At 34.6% G+C, this 16,670-nt stretch overlaps 2 protein-coding genes and 1 non-coding gene across 3 annotated transcripts; 2 read left to right on the top strand and 1 right to left on the bottom strand.

The window, feature by feature from the left end:
• Positions 1-2,611: 2,611 nt before the first annotated feature.
• On the bottom strand, positions 2,612-8,214 carry LOC103483812 (GTP-binding protein OBGC, chloroplastic). The gene is made up of 7 exons (XM_008440604.3): positions 7,106-8,214; positions 5,362-5,635; positions 4,772-5,060; positions 4,519-4,672; positions 4,018-4,126; positions 3,254-3,392; positions 2,612-3,109 (listed from the first exon to the last, which is right to left on the bottom strand). The coding sequence occupies exons 1-6, from the start codon at positions 8,161-8,163 to the stop codon at positions 3,300-3,302; spliced, it is 1,977 nt and encodes a 658-aa protein (XP_008438826.1). The 5' UTR covers positions 8,164-8,214; the 3' UTR covers positions 2,612-3,109; positions 3,254-3,299.
• Positions 8,215-9,023: 809 nt separating this feature from the next.
• LOC103483811 (probable serine/threonine-protein phosphatase 2A regulatory subunit B'' subunit TON2) lies at positions 9,024-14,984 on the top strand. Its single transcript, XM_008440603.3, has 12 exons — positions 9,024-9,487; positions 10,326-10,417; positions 10,726-10,788; positions 10,897-10,995; positions 11,344-11,502; positions 12,030-12,101; positions 12,225-12,357; positions 12,551-12,615; positions 13,262-13,337; positions 13,562-13,663; positions 13,873-14,062; positions 14,426-14,984. Exons 1-12 carry the CDS (start codon positions 9,349-9,351, stop codon positions 14,661-14,663), a joined length of 1,428 nt encoding a protein of 475 aa, XP_008438825.1. The 5' UTR covers positions 9,024-9,348; the 3' UTR covers positions 14,664-14,984.
• Positions 14,198-14,314, top strand: LOC127150118 (small nucleolar RNA snoR104). Its single transcript, XR_007822135.1, has one exon. It is a non-coding gene; the product is annotated as a small nucleolar RNA snoR104 (small nucleolar RNA).
• Positions 14,985-16,670: the final 1,686 nt, after the last annotated feature.

Here is a 16,670-nt window from a genome sequence, read left to right as displayed (position 1 = left end):
GAACAAAACCACTAAAGAATAAAAATAATTACATTTGATTTTTCTACGAAGTATAAATATTTTGTCAAATGTTCTATCTTTGACAAATTTTCTTAAAAAAATATATTTATAATTTATCTTTTTTACCTATCAATTTAAAAATTTGGGATAGTTACAAATCTAGTAATTAAATTAAAAACATTAACGAAAAATATAGCAAAGTCTATCGACTATAAACTACTTCGATAGATTTTGTTACATTTTCAACTTTTTACATGTTAACTCATTACAATTATTCTAAAGATCAATCGGTCGTTTAAGATGATATCACAATATACCAATTCAAAAAGTTTTCATGTTTGAACCTATAGAACATTATATCATTCGGGAAAGACGATATAGAGATTAGAAAATTCTAACATTGAAGAACCTAAGATGAAAAGAGTAAGGTGGGGAAATTTGATTGTGATAGGAAAAAATGAATAAATAAAAGAAGATTGAAAATGAGTTTAGGGAGAATGATGAGCAGAAGACAAGAATATGACACAATTGAAGAGTAGTACATTAAAAAACAATAATAATAATAATAATAAAGAGTACTAGGAAGAAGAAGAAGAAGAATCAGATAAGAATTAAATTCTAAACTGTTTTGTATGGGAAAATGAACATTTTGAATTGACATTCTGAAAAGAATACTGACACTAATCTAATTCTTAGTTCTTACACACACACACACACAAATTAAATAAAAAGAAATACCCAAAAAAATCTAGAGCAGGAAATTGCTAGATTTTTTTTTTTTTTTGGTATTTTGGAATGTGAGTTGGTGTTCTACTTCTTAGCTTATTTATTTATGGACAAATTATTTTACATAATTTTGTTTGAAAATAATATACAAATTTTATGCATAGATCATGAGTTGAAGATTTATATGAGTATTGCAGTTAATAAATATTTTTTTTTAAAAAAAAGACAAATATAACGAAAATCTATCGTTGCAAATATCGATATATTATTGATAGACTTTGCTATATTTATAATTTTTTTTAAAGATGTTGCTGTATACTTTATTATTATTCTTAATTTTGCAATTTGTTATAGTTACCCTAATCTTTTTTGTGCTTTTTCTTTTCTTTTTTTCTCACTTATTTTCTTTCACTCTAACTAAACGTTACTATCTCAAATCTCTTTCTTTTACCTCACTTACTATTTTGAAGTCATTCACTCAAACACGGTTTTAGAATCAAACATGAACTATTATAACTCAAATGTTTAGATTTTTAGAGGAAAAAAAAACAAATAAAATGGAATATCTTTCTTTTTAAACGATCCAAAACTTTGTATTAGTATAGACAATCTAAAGTCTTTGAAGTTTTGGTTCATTGTTAACGTCTCTTTTGGGTGTTAGTTTGGTTTGAAAAAAAGTTTTTTCAACTTTTGTACAATTGTTTTTTTTTATGAGGATTGACTTGTTTGTTGGTGACTTGTTTTCAACTTTTGTACGCTTGTTTGTTGGTGACATGTTGTTATTTCTGTGGTTTAAAAAAAATGTCTAGAGGAGGGTTCTCTTGAAGAAAAATGGACTAAAAAATATTTATAGAAAGATAAGCATAATATGTGTTGGTGGAAACAAAAATTATTTGTCTTTTCTTTCTTTTTTCAACAATTATGGAAATAAGAACAAAATCGACAAAGAGCTAAGCTCACTTCAACATGGACTAACATCTAATATTATATCTTTTGCCGCTTTACATTTTTGTTGCATGATAAAAACAATATATTTGAAAAAAAAATGGATTCATGATTAGACGTATGTAAAGCTCAATACCGGTTGGCATTCACTTCGATGAATCCGAAAGTTTAAATCTTTTACGCCTACTTGTACCAACAAGAAATTGTGAAAAATTACTAAATCCAACTAAGCAAATTACATTATAATATTATTGTGATTATGCATAGGTAACACATGTGAGTGCATTCATCCATCTTCATGCATCCAACGCTCCTACCAAAAGATAAAATTATTTCAAAGAAGTAGGAACTTATCACATAGTAAATTAGGATTTGACAATTTTATAGAATGTAATAAAATAAGTTCTGCCCGAAATACACCAAAGTATTTCTCATTGTAAAAGTAACTTTCAATTCATTTTCATGCAAGAAAACCATATTTAGTTGGAAAGAAAATCAAGTGAATTCAGCTTCCTCGTGGAACTAAACAACTTTGACGTGGTGATGGTTTAGAATTATACAAAAGATATTTAAATAGCTTTTAATAAAAACACTTCTTTTCTAGAAATAAATAAAAACATTGTCTTTTGTGTCATAGTTTTGATATACATCATCGACTGAGAGATTTAAATCTCTTCAACCCCACATGTAAATTCAAAGACACAGTAGTAAGAAGAAAACACTTCATAACTTTTCTTTTAAATAGAATGTGATAAATTATAAAAGGATGAAACTATAATGTTTGACTATTTGAGTACTGTCTTCATATGCCACATCGTGGAAATTTTTACGACTGTTTTCTTTTTTTATATATATCTGTGAGTGTCCAAAGCCGCTTACGTTAATCACAATTAATTCACGAAACAACCAACTTTATCCAAGGCTGAAACTTCACACAATGTGAAAGAGAAAACGGTTTTATTAGTTATTAGTATTACTACATATATATTACACAGAACAAGGATAGTTGCACTCTAAATAATCTCACCACCACTTTATTACAGAGAACAGCCTAAAACCTTGTAATTGCAACAGCTTTGTTCTTCAAAAGAATATTAAATTACATAACATTCTAATTAGAGATCAATTATATGCAGTCTATTGTGCTTCTATTCACAATCTGTGATCGACTTTATCACAACGTTCACAGAAAATTCGAACTCAATTCATCTCATTTAAGCATTTGAGAGATGGGTGCAAAAGTTACCTTCATCACAAATGATGCCTTCTTCATTCGGATCTCCAGGATGTGCAAGGCTGTTCATCTGATCCACTAAGAAAATTCATTCTTCCCACCATTCAGCAAAGGGAATGAAGGTCGAAGCTTTTTAACCGTCGTATTGGGCGTTTTAAAGACATTTGTGACCATAGAAAAACAGACAGCACCATTACAACTTTGCTGGAAATGTCAAGAATCATAGATGTTATTAGCTTTAGCACTGAGCATAAAAATATAAGAGGCTTATCCTCAAAATTAAGAACAAATTTCAAAGACTTCTTAAAGCAATATCCCTTTCACAGCAAGCAAATTTCGACGGCATACCTGCTGTTATTAGCATGAAGTTACCAAGTGAGCAAACAATCATGAGTTACTTCCACTCTGGCCATTTGACAGAATCCGATCTTTTCTTCATATTAGATGGACCAGAACTATTTGGTGAGTCGTGCCAAATCATCTCCATCTGAAGAAAAATAAAGCAAAATATTTGTCGTCTGCTCAAGTTTTCTTATCTAAATATCGAGAACCCCACTCATTGAAGTAGAATCGTGAGGAATTATATTAGAGAGAACTAATTGCAGTGTGGACGTGATAGAATTCCAGTATTTGTTCTAGTTTATTTTTTTTTATTTTGATTTTATCATGCTATCAACTATTTATAATCATTAGGTAAATTAGTTTTTTTAGGCTTCTTAGTTTTCCAGTCTCTGTTACCGAAAACATACAACCAGACAGTTGCCTAGATATGATCGGAAATGGAAGTGATACACGTGGCGTATGAAGTATAACTATCATGTGTGGTGGAAAGAGGATGCAAAACGTAACCCTTCACCTTGAATATCATTTATTAGTTGTGGCATAAATTTAGAGGCATCCAAGTGTGTACAGTTGTATATTGATTTGAAGAGTCATAGGCCACATTGGCTCATCTACTCAGTACAAATGTCTTTGCTTTTGCATGATCTTTGGTTTTTGTATCTGAATGGGAATTAGTGCAGAGTTCCTTTGAACTAATGGCAATAGTGCTAGGTCAAAAAGGTTTGAAATACAAAGAACCATAATACAACCAAATTAAGCATGAAATGTACCTCTGCAACAAATACTGTGTCACCCTCCTTTACGCCAAGTTTTCTGAGAGACTTGTTGACACCACAAGCCTCCATGACATGTTGGAACCTTCTTTCAGACTCCATGTAACTATTGCATGAAATCCATTAAGTTCAGTGACCATAAACCCAAAAGAAGTATGGAAATGAAAAAGAACATGAAGTGCAGGAACTGATCCATAATTGAACTGCCTTGCATCAATTTAACTAAAAAATAAATAAATAATAAAAAATCAAAACATATCTTAGGAACCAGAGAGATCTCTCCAGGAAAGGAAAGGGAATTCCTCTTTTTGTTTTTCCTTTTTGTTGTCAAATTCACCTTAAGACTTTTCCTATATTTGGAAAACCCAGTTTACTTTTGTTTCCTACTAAAACTCAGTTAAAGTACAAACTCTCACTCTTTTGATTTTGAAATAGGGCGAGATGGAAATTTAAACATATCTATGCTGACATCATGAGTTAAGATTAAGATTAACTTACCGCCAATTTGTCATCTGAACAAAACGTTGTAGACCAGATCCTACAACATGCCATGAACCACTATCATGAATAATTTCATAGTCATCAATAGAAGCACTACGCTGCTTGTGTATTCTATCTGCCACATGATCTAAATTCTCTGGTATTTTCCCACCTAAAATGGACAGAACTTTTTAACACGCTTTATTGATGAATAAATAGCAGATAAAGATTTAAAATAGAGACAAATTCTGGAGACAATAATTTATAGGACCTTGAAATCCCTTGTTTTCTTTATTCTCCCTTAACAGCTGATATGCAGCACTAATGACTTCATGAGTGCCCTCTTGTTTTACTGCACTCATGCAAAAAGGTTCGATCCCGCGAGCTTGTAGCTTTTCCTTGAATGCTGGCCAGTTTTCATACGCTTCAGGAAGATCCATTTTGTTATATGCAACAAGATAGGGCTTTTCAGCTAGTTCAGGGCTGAAGAGTTCCAACTCCAAACGAACAGCATCAAATTCATATTCTGGTTGTGGTCCTGATCCATCAACCACATGCACCTACAATCCCACAAAGAAAATGGAGATCCTTCAGCTTTCTAAGCATTACGATGCCAACAAATGCAATAGAAAAATAAAATTGAACAAGAGCTTGCAGTTACATTTTCCATAAGCATTGTGGGTATTTACGAGTCTATGACCTTTCACTCTTTCCAATATATCAGGGATTATTGTGAAGTAATATTAAAATTTACAAATCCTTGAAGAAGTTAATTTATCATTTAGTTTCAAAAACAAACGTAGACAAGTAGTGAACTATGAAGTATGATTTATCATCATCATCATCATCATTATTATTTACCAGTGCAGAACACCTCTCAGTGTGACGTAGAAATTCATGGCCTAAACCAAAGCCCTCATGTGCCCCTTCGAGTAATCCTGGAAGATCTGCTACCACCATAGTTGAATCATAATCAAACGAAACTACACCTAAGTTTGGGAGTAGAGTGGTAAAAGGGTAATTTGCTATGGCTGGCTGTGCAGCACTTATCACGCTCAAAAGTGTGCTTTTCCCTGCATTTGGTGCCCCCACGATTCCAACGTCTGCAACAAGCTTTAGCTCCAACTCCAACCACCTGAAGAAAATAATTACTTCTACCAAATATAAACCAAATATTTATAGGATTTCATTATTAGCTGTAAGACATTCTTCACGCACATAGATCAGCCTATTCACAAAAACTACACACAATCATACAATTCATAAAGACTGAAATAAGATTTTTGCTCTAAGGAAACTACTTTCATTAAGCGACGGGAAATGGTTTATAAAGCGATCCTAGAAGTGCTTGTCACCACCTCTTCTCAGTCCTATCCATTAGGATGACATCCCCCATTAAGGCTCAATGATCACGTGTCACATTGCTGTACTGAGGGAAAGTGTCACCAGCACAGGAACAATAGATCCAAAATTTTAGAATCGAAATGCCCGATTCCCAGACCAGCATCCACACAATGTTTATGCACCAGCCCTCACCAAAGTAATGAGAGCTACTGTCCTCCTCCCCCACATCTTCCATAAAAATTCCTCATATTATTTTACCAATTTAGCACCAACAGGCGCAAGAATTTTTGAAGATGGAAAGGAAGTTAAGTGTAAGCCAACTCCAAATGAACACCATTAGTCAGTATGTCACTTCTAGGGAACCAAAAAAAGAAACTTGCTTCTTGCTATTATGACTGGGTTTTATTTAAGAAACATGAAATTTTCGGTTAACTGCATGCCATTGATGCCTTTATAGTCAATGAGAACCACATCCATAATTTGTCTTTAAGCCACAGAGCACCTAACTAGAAGAAAATGTATGACATGACAGAGATTTATGAAATAACATGACCGAGTTCATTCTATCCGAGAGCCTCAGAAAATTGAGCTGGAGCTTATTAGTCTCTCAGCTTCCCAATATAGGCCGAAGGAAATCCTAAACCCCTCAATCTCATCAGGATGACAAATCTCTCTCCGAACTCTCCCTCTTAGGATGCAAATGTAGTCCTTTCAAAACTAACTCAGAAACTTGGGAATGCACAAACAAAGGAGAGAATAAGTAGACCAACTTCTCTATATCTTTGTCCCTTAATAGTTACATATCATCATCATAAATAGGAGATGATGAAATTTTTGCAACTCCTGAAATGGCCCAAATTATGAAAGACAATATACGTGGAACAATCCCTTTCCTAACAACTCACTCTTGATTTCAACATTCCAACTTTTTTTTCTCGATTCACCAGCAACGCACAGTCACCTAGCGAGACCATCAAAGTACAACTAACTTAGCAATCCTTATATTCTTGGAAAGAAGGTAAATGCCGTCACACGGTAAGTTCCCAAGCGTAAAGAAGGATGCGTTTGAAAAAACCACCATCACTCGGGTGGGTTAAATAATTTTGAGTATGTGATTGCGCGGTGAGAGAGAGAATAGAGTACCGTTTTCATAGAATTTTCACTGTTCTAACAGTACTTAATCTAACATGCTAGACCTGGAAAATTATAAACTAATTTTGGAAAGACAAACCATTTAAAAAGAAAGAACATTAAACCTCACATTTCTGAACCCTCTTCTCCATTCTCTGAGATCTTTGGAACCTTATTTGTTCCAGACTTGAATGATGCATTGCCTCTTCCACCCCTTCCACCACGCAGCAACAGTGCACGCTGCCCCGGCTGCAATAATTCCAAAAGAACCTCCTGGCTAAATGCGTCTCTGATCACTGTTCCCGGTGCCACCTTGACCACGACATCCTCCCCCTTTGCCCCATTTTGCATTCTCCCCTGCCCATGACTACCCCTTCCAGCACGAAAATGTATACCATTTCGAAATGGCAATAGCGAATTCATCGACTCGTCAACTTCAACATACACATTCCCACCTCTACCTCCATCTCCTCCTGATGGGCCACCCATCGGCACATACTTCTCTCGCCGAAATGCCACAACCCCATTCCCACCATCTCCAGCTTTAACGTAAATTTTCGCTCGATCAAAGCACCGCATTACGGCTGGCACCCCCTTCTCCTTCCCATCTTCAATCTCGAAGAAAGAGCTTCCTTCTTCGCCAGTATCGTAAGCTTCGTTGGCATTAAAAGATTTCCCCTTCCTAAACGCCAAAACCTTCTCTCCTTCTTCATCTTCCTCTTCCGCGTCACTATCACCATACTCCTCCATTTCATCATCATATTCCCCTTCAAACACTTCAAACTTCTCGTACCCATTTTCAAACCCCAAATTTCCGTCCAACCCTCCATCCCCTTCTTCCTCCCCATCTTCACATTTCAAATAATCCAAATCACCTTCTTCCTCAATTATCGCAACATCCGAATCCAAAAGCTTCACCTCAGAAGCATCCTTCGAATAAGAAGAAGAATCAAAAGACGGGGAATCAAAGCTAAGCAGAGCAAAGTCTTCCCTGGGTGGAAGGCGAGTGTAAGTTGTGGCTTCAACGCCAATGGAAGATAACTCTTTCGAATTGGTTTTGATCTTGACGCTATTGCGGTCGAGCTTATTGTTCCCACGAAGCTTCTTGTCTGATGGTATTCTTTTAGGGTTCCGAACTCTGGGCCGTGCCAGAGCTTGAGGAGCGAAGCAAATTGAAATGGCGGCCATTGCCAAATCCGAATGAAAAAACGGCAGAATTGCACTCCGAACTCCAAGTTCGCGGGTTTTGGGATGAGAGGGGTCCTCTATCCATTCATTTTAAGACACGTGTACGTGATATGCCTGAAAGCCCCTTCTTCGTCCCACGACGTCGTTTGGATTAACGACCATGTTAGATTTTTTATGATAACCCCATTGGATTTCTATCAAATATCCATGAAGTATAATAAAATAGTGGTATTTATTTATGTTATTATAGACACGTATAACAATCTATCCGAGTTTACCATGATTTATCTCATTTTATAAAATGTGAAAACAATTAAAAGTTATTATCGATATTTATTGTTATGATAAATATTTACGAGACTTTTAATTTTATTAAATTAAACTGTCAGCTTAAATAAATATTCTAAAATTTGCATGTATCCTTGTCTAGAATAAAAGTAGAAGATGGTATCATTGTATCTCAATATCAAGGAGAACTTAACTCACTCTTTTTATAAGAAATGTAAATGCTCTTGTGTTTTCTAAACCTTTAATTTTTAACACTTTCCTCTAGGGTTCATTAGTTTCTCTATGGCTTACCATTAAGGGTGAACATAATAAAAGACCGAGAAATTGAAGCAACCCATTAAATTGGTTTTAAAGAATTTTAAATCGACAAATTTCAAAAATATTTTTAAAGAGTTAAATGGATGATTTGAATTTATTTGAACATTTACTAAACTGATCATAGTTGATTCAATCGAAAAACTGACCATAGAGCTTAGAGTTTGAAAGTATTAATGAAGCTCACGAAAACTTAAATTTCAGCTCTATAAATTATATGACTAAGAAGAGTAGATTTTGTTGGGTTTTTGTAAATGTGTATATAGAAATGTTGTAATAAGAAAAGTGTTTTATCCATGACCTCTTTGATTAAGTATTAGTAAAGTGTGAGCGATTGAAAAGAGACCGGCGAGCGGTGAGTTAATTAGCGGAAACCAAATCAGCAACCCATAGAATACACAAACTTTCATTCATCCGTGAGCCACCTTCCACTCACCTGCGGCTTGATCGGAGCTAGGGTTTCTTCACTGGAGCCTCTCCGGCGGCTGAGAGGCTTTTTCAATCTGAATTTTCTCCATTTCCATTCCAAATTCCACTTGTTTGCCTAACCTTGAGAGTTCCCGCGGTTATTATTGCTCAACTATGTACAGTGGTTCCAGTGATGGCGAAGGCCACGACCCCCCGCAACGGAAGATCCCTCCAGCTTCGTCTATGCTGTGGGTCAGGAACCTCCGTAGATTCATCGGAACTGGTACCGGGCTGGGATCTGAAGCTTTGATGGGTTCGTACTTTTGTCCTTCTTCTTGCTTTCAGTTAATTTTCAGTTTTCTTGCACGCAGTTCTACTCTATTTCGTAAATATCTCCGTTTGGTACATATATCGTCGTGAAGTATGTCGCGACCAACTTACTTAACAAAATGAGGAGGAAAATAGGAAGTTGTTTCAATGCTATAAATCTGTAATGTTTTGGTGTAAAACGTGGAGTGCTCAGTATTTAGCAACAAAAGATAAAAAAAAAATCTAACTCTCAGTTTATTTGAAGAGGCATAGAAAACTGAACTGGATCAAACGCTGCTTTAGCCTTTTCAAGTCAACTTGGGTTATCGCATATTGAATTCATTCCAAATAGCAGCAACTCCATGGCTCCTGAAATGAATTCATTTTTTTTTTACGTTCATTGAGGAAAAAACTTGATCAAAGATGAATGTAGGCTACTTGATGATCCCTTTATTCTACATTTGGACATCGATCTTTTACTTTGGCTCTTTTAAGCATGCATGTGCATATGCAAAGTCCATGGTGCTATAGGCATTCACTGAGTAAGTTTTGGACTCCTAATGATTATCCTTCCTCTTGGATCAATTTCATTTTAGAACTTCTTGAATTTCCTGGCTGGGATTATTCTTGAAATTCTTGATTATGATCTGGTAATTAGTGCTTCTGACAATGATGAGCTCGTTTCTTCTTCTTGTCAGTCTTCTTCTTCTGTTTTCTCCTCTCCCACTCTTACTGCTGTTTCATCTTGATTAACTGTGTATCTGCAATACTAAATATGGTTATTATGAAAAGTATGACAGTCAAATGGGGAACTTAATTTCTTTCCCCCCTCTTTTTTGTAGAGCTTGAGACAAAAAAAATTCTACTTGATATTTTCAAAGAGAAGCAACGGAGAACTGCTGAAGCTGGTACAATCCCAAGTTTTTATAAGAAGGCATGTGTAATCATAGTTCATATGTTCTAAGAGTAAACTCTACTGCATAGTTAGTCTTTTGATGTTGCGTAGAAACAGAGATGCTTTATAACGTTCTAATGTAGAAGCTATGCAATTTTGCATATTAATATTTTCCTGAGGTGTAGGGAGATGCAGGATAGAAGAGATGCAAACAATTTTGCATATTATTGTTTTTTCCCCTTCCCTGTGGTGCATAGAGATGCAGAATAGAAGGCTGCAAACCCAACACTTAGCTGTGCTGTGTATTTTTCTTTGTTTCATTGAATTTTCATTTGTCTATTCTTTAGAAACCTGAGGAGGGATCCATCAGCCACAGGGTTCAGAGACTTGCCAAGTATAGATTCCTGAGGGTATGATTACTCTTCTCCATTTCAATGATTGATGTTCCCTTGATTTATCTGCATGGGCACCACCACACCAGTATTGAGCTTTCTACATACCACATTCTTGATCTGCAGAAACAATCAGATCTTCTGTTAAATGCTGATGATCTAGATGCCATGTGGGTTTGCCTGAGGGAAAACTGTGTGATTGATGATGCAACTGGTGCAGAAAAGGTAATATAATTTCTGAGCCTCTAGCTTGATATTTGTCCTGAACATGTCACATTAGTTTTTATCTGCTAGACTGCTATATGCCTCAAGCTGAAGTTCATTGGGCGACTAGCATATGTCCCGGGATTGCTATTAAAAGCTCTGCCAGATAGGACTCAGTGACTCATGTAGACTACTGTTAGTTATGTTCAGTAGGACAAATGTACATGTACAACAGTACTTAGCATCTTCAGATATTGTGTGTTCTGTTCTGATTTTAAAGTTCATATGTTTCTTTAGCTTTCATGATTGCAGCATATTGAGCTAGATCTAAAGTAATATGTGTTTATTCTCTCATTTTTCAATCTGTAGATGAACTATGAAGATTTTTGCCACATTGCTTCAGTATGTGCTGAGCAAATAGGACCTAAATGCCGGCGATTTTTCAGTCCCTCTAATTTCATGAAGTTTGAGAAAGACGAGTCTGGAAGAATTGCAATCCTTCCCTTCTACCTTTATGTGATGAGAACGGTGAGTTTAGACCCAAGGAAATAGGAATATGTTTTTAACAATATTCTATTATTTCCATTTTTAAGCATAAATGATGTTGATGGAAATCAACTGCATTTAGAAATCATCTGTCACCCTGCTGCTTTTTTACCCCTTGCAACTTTTTGTTGTCAATTGAAGCGGAGCGTGGGGGTTTGGGTCCTAAGATGGTGTGCTTTAATTCAAATAGCCTTTTCCAATTGAATTCCCTATGTCTCTGCTGAAGTTATTAAGTTACATGATATTCTTCAGAACTATCGATGAAAAAGAAAAAAAATCAGCATTCCATTTCATCCTCAAAAGATTCCACACATGCATGAAGCACAACCATTCCAAGGGAGTGAAACTTCAATAAGTTTCTTTTAAGATATTCCTCTGCTGAATAAAAGGCTTGTCTTTATCTACTTAGTTTATTTGTAAGAAGTCTAGAGAGAAGGATATTGAGATGTTTGGAGGGTTTTCTTCTTCCACGTCAATTTAATATGTGTGATTTTCTCTATATTCTGCAGGTCTCACTGACTCAAGCCCGAATTGATATGAGTGAACTTGATGAGGATTCTGATGGTTTCCTTCAACCTCATGTGAGCCTGCTGCATATTTATGTGTTCAAAGACTGGCTATGCAAATTTTAGTTTATTCCTGTAGCAACTCATGTAACCACAGTAATGAATGCTTAATTGTTTTTTTTTTTTTTTTTTTGGCAGGAAATGGAGGGCTATATCAGAGGTCTTATTCCAAATTTGGCTCAACTGCGAGATATTCCTGCATCATTTGTGCAAACTTATTGTCGTATAGCCGCTCGGAAATTCTTCTTCTTTTGTGATCCTGCAAGAAGAGGTTTGGGAACAGCCTTAATTAAGTTATGAATCTGTTATCAAAATGTTATGTAGCTCCTTAAAACTTAATCCCTTCAACATCATTTCTTTTATGGTACATTGCTAATTATAAATAGCTCTTGATTCATGAATTCTCTAATTTGTGTACAGCTTGTAAATAAAGGGTCTTCCTGACTTCATTGTTGTTTTTATAGGAAAAGCCTGCATAAAGAAAGTGCTGCTCAGTAATTGTCTGCAGGAATTAATGGAACTGCACCAGGTAGATCACGCATTGTTATGCTCAATGCTTTTGTTATCAAACACCAAATGGATTTTGGTGTTAACCTTGGCTCTGGTTTAGACAAACCTAAACTTAGATCTATAAATAAAACTGAATTTGTAATACTATCCTAAAAATCTAAAAGATTCTAATTTCCTGATACAAGAGTTCTGTATTTTTAATTCTGACATTTAATTTAATTGCAAAAATCTAAATATGTTCATACACCCAAATGGACCAATGTACAATTGTTCATTTGTGGTTTATGACACAAGTGGATAGAAAGCCATTATGAAGCAATAGTCGAATTCATTTCCAGTGAGCTTCTGTCATAGCCAAAAGCACTTTTAACTCGACAATTTCATGTTTGATGTAACATAAAGTGCTTTAGAAAAAGTTAGGTTCAAATGTGTGACCATGAAGCACACACAAGCAATTCGTAGAAACCAATAACAATTTTTATGAAATCCATTTTCCTTTATAGTGCTTGGACAAAAATTTATAGACTTAGGAGTATGGGAACAAAAAATAAACCCCCACCCATTTCGATATCACAGAAAAACAAAAGTATGTTTTAAACCCCCACCCAGTGTTCTGAATAGCATACAGATATTTTTATTATTTTAACACATTATCTCTTCTATAGGAAAGTGAGGAAGAAGTTACTGATACCGAACAAGCAGAGAACTGGTTCTCCCTAACATCTGCTCAACGCATTTGTGGTTTGTAACATTCATCTTACTTAACTATTCACCGAGTATTATTTCCTTTATCCATGCCATGATTTTTTGTTTGAAGTGTTCACTATTTTAGATGTTCTTTTCCAATCTTGCTATGTTGATTCTGCATCTGATTAGATTCTAGTGTCTTGGATGCATGTGGTTAATGTGGAAAGGAGTCTATATTTTTGGTTCCTGTCTTGCTGACTGTACTTCTACTCCTGCAGATATGTTTTTGGCCCTTGATAAAGATATGAATGGAACATTAAGCAAGCAAGAGCTTCGAGAATATGCCGATGGGACTTTAACTGAAATTTTCATTGAAAGAGGTTTGTCCCGTTTCATCCTCCTAGTATAATTCTATGAACTCATCAGTCACCATTTGCCATCCATCCTTCAACGTATGCTATCATTTTTCTTATAAATTTTTTTTTTTTAATTCTTAAGAAAACATGCTTCAAATGCTATTGTCATGACTTCCCCTCATTCTGCAAAAAGCTAGTTCTCTACCTGTTAGCTAATAGTTCTCTTTCAATAGTATTTGATGAGCATGTTCGTCGAAGCAAAGGTGGAGGAAACACAAGGGAGATGGACTTCGATAGTTTTCTGGACTTTGTCCTTGCCCTTGAAAACAAAGATACTCCGGAAGGGTTGACATATTTATTTCGATGTCTTGATCTTCATGGGAGAGGTTACCTTACAACAGTGGATATTCATACTCTTTTCAGGTAAATACAATTTAATTTCTCCTAGGGGAGCATCTTATTTTGTTCGACATTTTTCAAGCACTTCCAGATTCAAATCCAGTTTCATAAATAAATCTTGTGAACCAAGTTCATACTCAAATGAAGGAAGTAAAAGAAGGGGAGCATCCAAAAGCTGTGATGCTACCTGATACAATCTTCCTACATGAAATATCTGTATTTTCCTGCTTGTTGAATCGAGCAAATTCTACAAGCCTCAAAATGCTAGAAACATGAAGTACACATTATTATTATTTTACACGTGTATGAAGGCACTTTCAAGTAGTTTGAGTTGTGAAATTTGCATTTTACGATGAAATAAAATAAACTTTCCCCCATGATATACAGAGATGTACATCAGAAATGGATTGAGGGTGGAAACTACGAGTTGTGCATCGAAGATGTTAGAGATGAGATATGGGACATGGTTAAGCCAGTTGACCCTCTTAAAATCACTTCAACTGATCTACTGAACTGCAAGCAAGGTGGCACGGTTGCGAGCATGCTAATTGATGTTCGTGGTTTTTGGGCTCATGATAACAGAGAAAACCTTCTCCAAGAAGAAGAAGAGCCAGAAGAAGAGTGAATGACTAAAAAACCCCTTGCCTCTCTGCTAACCTGGAAATCTCCTCTTTAAGTTTCGGATTTACAACATGAACCATCAAGTTGATCCCTTCGAACCTCTTTTTAAAGTAAAAGTAGATAACTGCTTTAATGTATTGTATCATGTTTGAGGTACATATACTAAATTTTAACATCCTGTTCTGATTCTGACTGTTTTTATAGTTGTATTTAGATGTGAAAACAGAGCCAAATTATTGGGTGAATCAATGTATACGGCACAACTGCGCCTTCTTCATGGAGAAACACCAAGATTATTATTATAAAGCCATTTCGAATCACAAAAGGTGACATCTCTATGCTTTGTTAACTTTCTATTAATACCATTAGATTTACTATCCCCTCTCATTTTATGCAACCATATTCAATTTCTACTTGCTTGAAGTAACACAAAATGTTGGTTAGATTTACTAATTTTCTTGCTATGGTTTAGGGTTTAGGCTTTGTTACGCTATCCTAGCCAGGTTAAGTTAAGTTAGCTGATAATTGGCTTTGCTTCCATAGCAACCTCAAACAAGTTAGATTTAAGCCGTTTAGGGCACGTAAAGAAAGTACTGTACTTGGTAAAATGGTTTTAGCGTAAGTTACCAAGCATTTGGTTTTTTTCCTTCCTAAAAATGCTTTTATTTTTTGTTACTCTTAGAGAAGTGGTTTTGAATATGATGAATGTGGTTATTGGTCATCCCAAAAGCACTCTCATCATATTTTTGGTAACGTGAAAAGGATAGCTTTCTTAATCAGCCTTAAGCATTTCGACGTCAAAATCCAATTGAGTGTAAACTAACCTATAAAGAAGGGAATATCGATTTCAATCCATTATTGAGAAGTTGATGGATCAATATCTATTTAATGAGAAGTTGTGGCGTCACTCTTGTTGTAGTGTAGGGCCCGATGTTCTTTTTTGGAACTTTTTGACGGTGACAAGTCTTGAACCAAAGTCCAAAAGTTTTAAAATTATAAAGATATTTTGCAAAGTTCAATTTATTAATACTTTAGTCACTATGTTTACTAAAATTGTTTATTTTGGTTTGTTTAAGTGCTTGTACTTTCTAAATATTGATTTAGTCCACTCTGATTCATTTTTACTCTTGAAGTTTAGGAAAATAGCTATAATATAATAAAGGGACCCATCGTGACTATAAAAGCCAAAACAAACATTCTAAAAGTACAAAGGCAAAATGAATGAGACCAAAACAATATCTAAACTTTCAATTAAAGACAGTTTGAAACTTCTACTTCGGATCAAATGCATTATCTACCATTTTGGTATGTGGATTACAATTTAAGTGTTTTATTTAAAAAATAAGCTATTTTGAAAAAAAAATAGAGCTTTTGAAAACTACTCAAAATAGTTTTCTAATTGTACTTTAAACCAATTTCACGAAAATGAATTTCTTGAAAAATATATATTTTTTAAATCAATCCAAACAGCCTAAAATTGGTACTAACTTACGTTTTATTTTAAAGAATAGAAAATAATAAAATTTGTCATTTTATTAGTAATAGATAGTCAATCAATATCTACTATTAATAGAATCTGAAAGTTTGTTATATTCCGGTTATAATAAAGGGACCCATCGTGAGTATAAAGGTCACAACAAACATTCTAAATTCTAAAAGTACAAAGATAAAATGAATGAGACCAAAACAATATCTAAACTTTCAATTAAAGATAAGTTGAAACTTCTACATCGGATCAAACGCATTATCTACCATTTTGGTATATGGATTACATTTAAGTGTTTTATTTAAAAAATAAGTAATTTTTAGAAAAAATAGAGTATTTGGAAGTTATTCAAAATAGTTTTCTAATTGTATTTTAAACCAATTTCACGAAAAATAAGTTTTTTGAAAAATATATATATTTTAAATTAATCCAAACGGGTTCAAAGTTGGTAATAACTTACATTTTATTTTTTAAAAAATAGAAAATAGTGAAATTTGATATTTTATTATTAATAGATATTCAATC

Source organism: Cucumis melo, chromosome 6 (genome assembly GCF_025177605.1).
Source record: "Cucumis melo cultivar AY chromosome 6, USDA_Cmelo_AY_1.0, whole genome shotgun sequence".
Classification (NCBI taxonomy): domain Eukaryota; kingdom Viridiplantae; phylum Streptophyta; class Magnoliopsida; order Cucurbitales; family Cucurbitaceae; genus Cucumis; species Cucumis melo.
This window is presented reverse-complemented; position numbering and strand designations above follow the sequence as displayed.

Excerpts from the sequence above, each read along its gene's own strand:
- LOC103483812 (XM_008440604.3), bottom strand. The coding sequence starts at position 8,163 with ATGGCCGCCATTTCAATTTGCTTCGCTCCTCAAGCTCTGGCACGGCCC. Across the intron at positions 5,061-5,361 it reads CTGAGAGGTGTTCTGCACTG|GTGCATGTGGTTGATGGATC; the intron begins GTAAATAATAAT and ends GTGGGATTGTAG. Across the intron at positions 4,673-4,771 it reads AGAAAACAAGGGATTTCAAG|GTGGGAAAATACCAGAGAAT; the intron begins GTCCTATAAATT and ends TGTCCATTTTAG.
- LOC103483811 (XM_008440603.3), top strand. The coding sequence starts at position 9,349 with ATGTACAGTGGTTCCAGTGATGGCGAAGGCCACGACCCCCCGCAACGG. Across the intron at positions 9,488-10,325 it reads GGGATCTGAAGCTTTGATGG|AGCTTGAGACAAAAAAAATT; the intron begins GTTCGTACTTTT and ends TCTTTTTTGTAG. Across the intron at positions 12,358-12,550 it reads TTGTGATCCTGCAAGAAGAG|GAAAAGCCTGCATAAAGAAA; the intron begins GTTTGGGAACAG and ends TTGTTTTTATAG.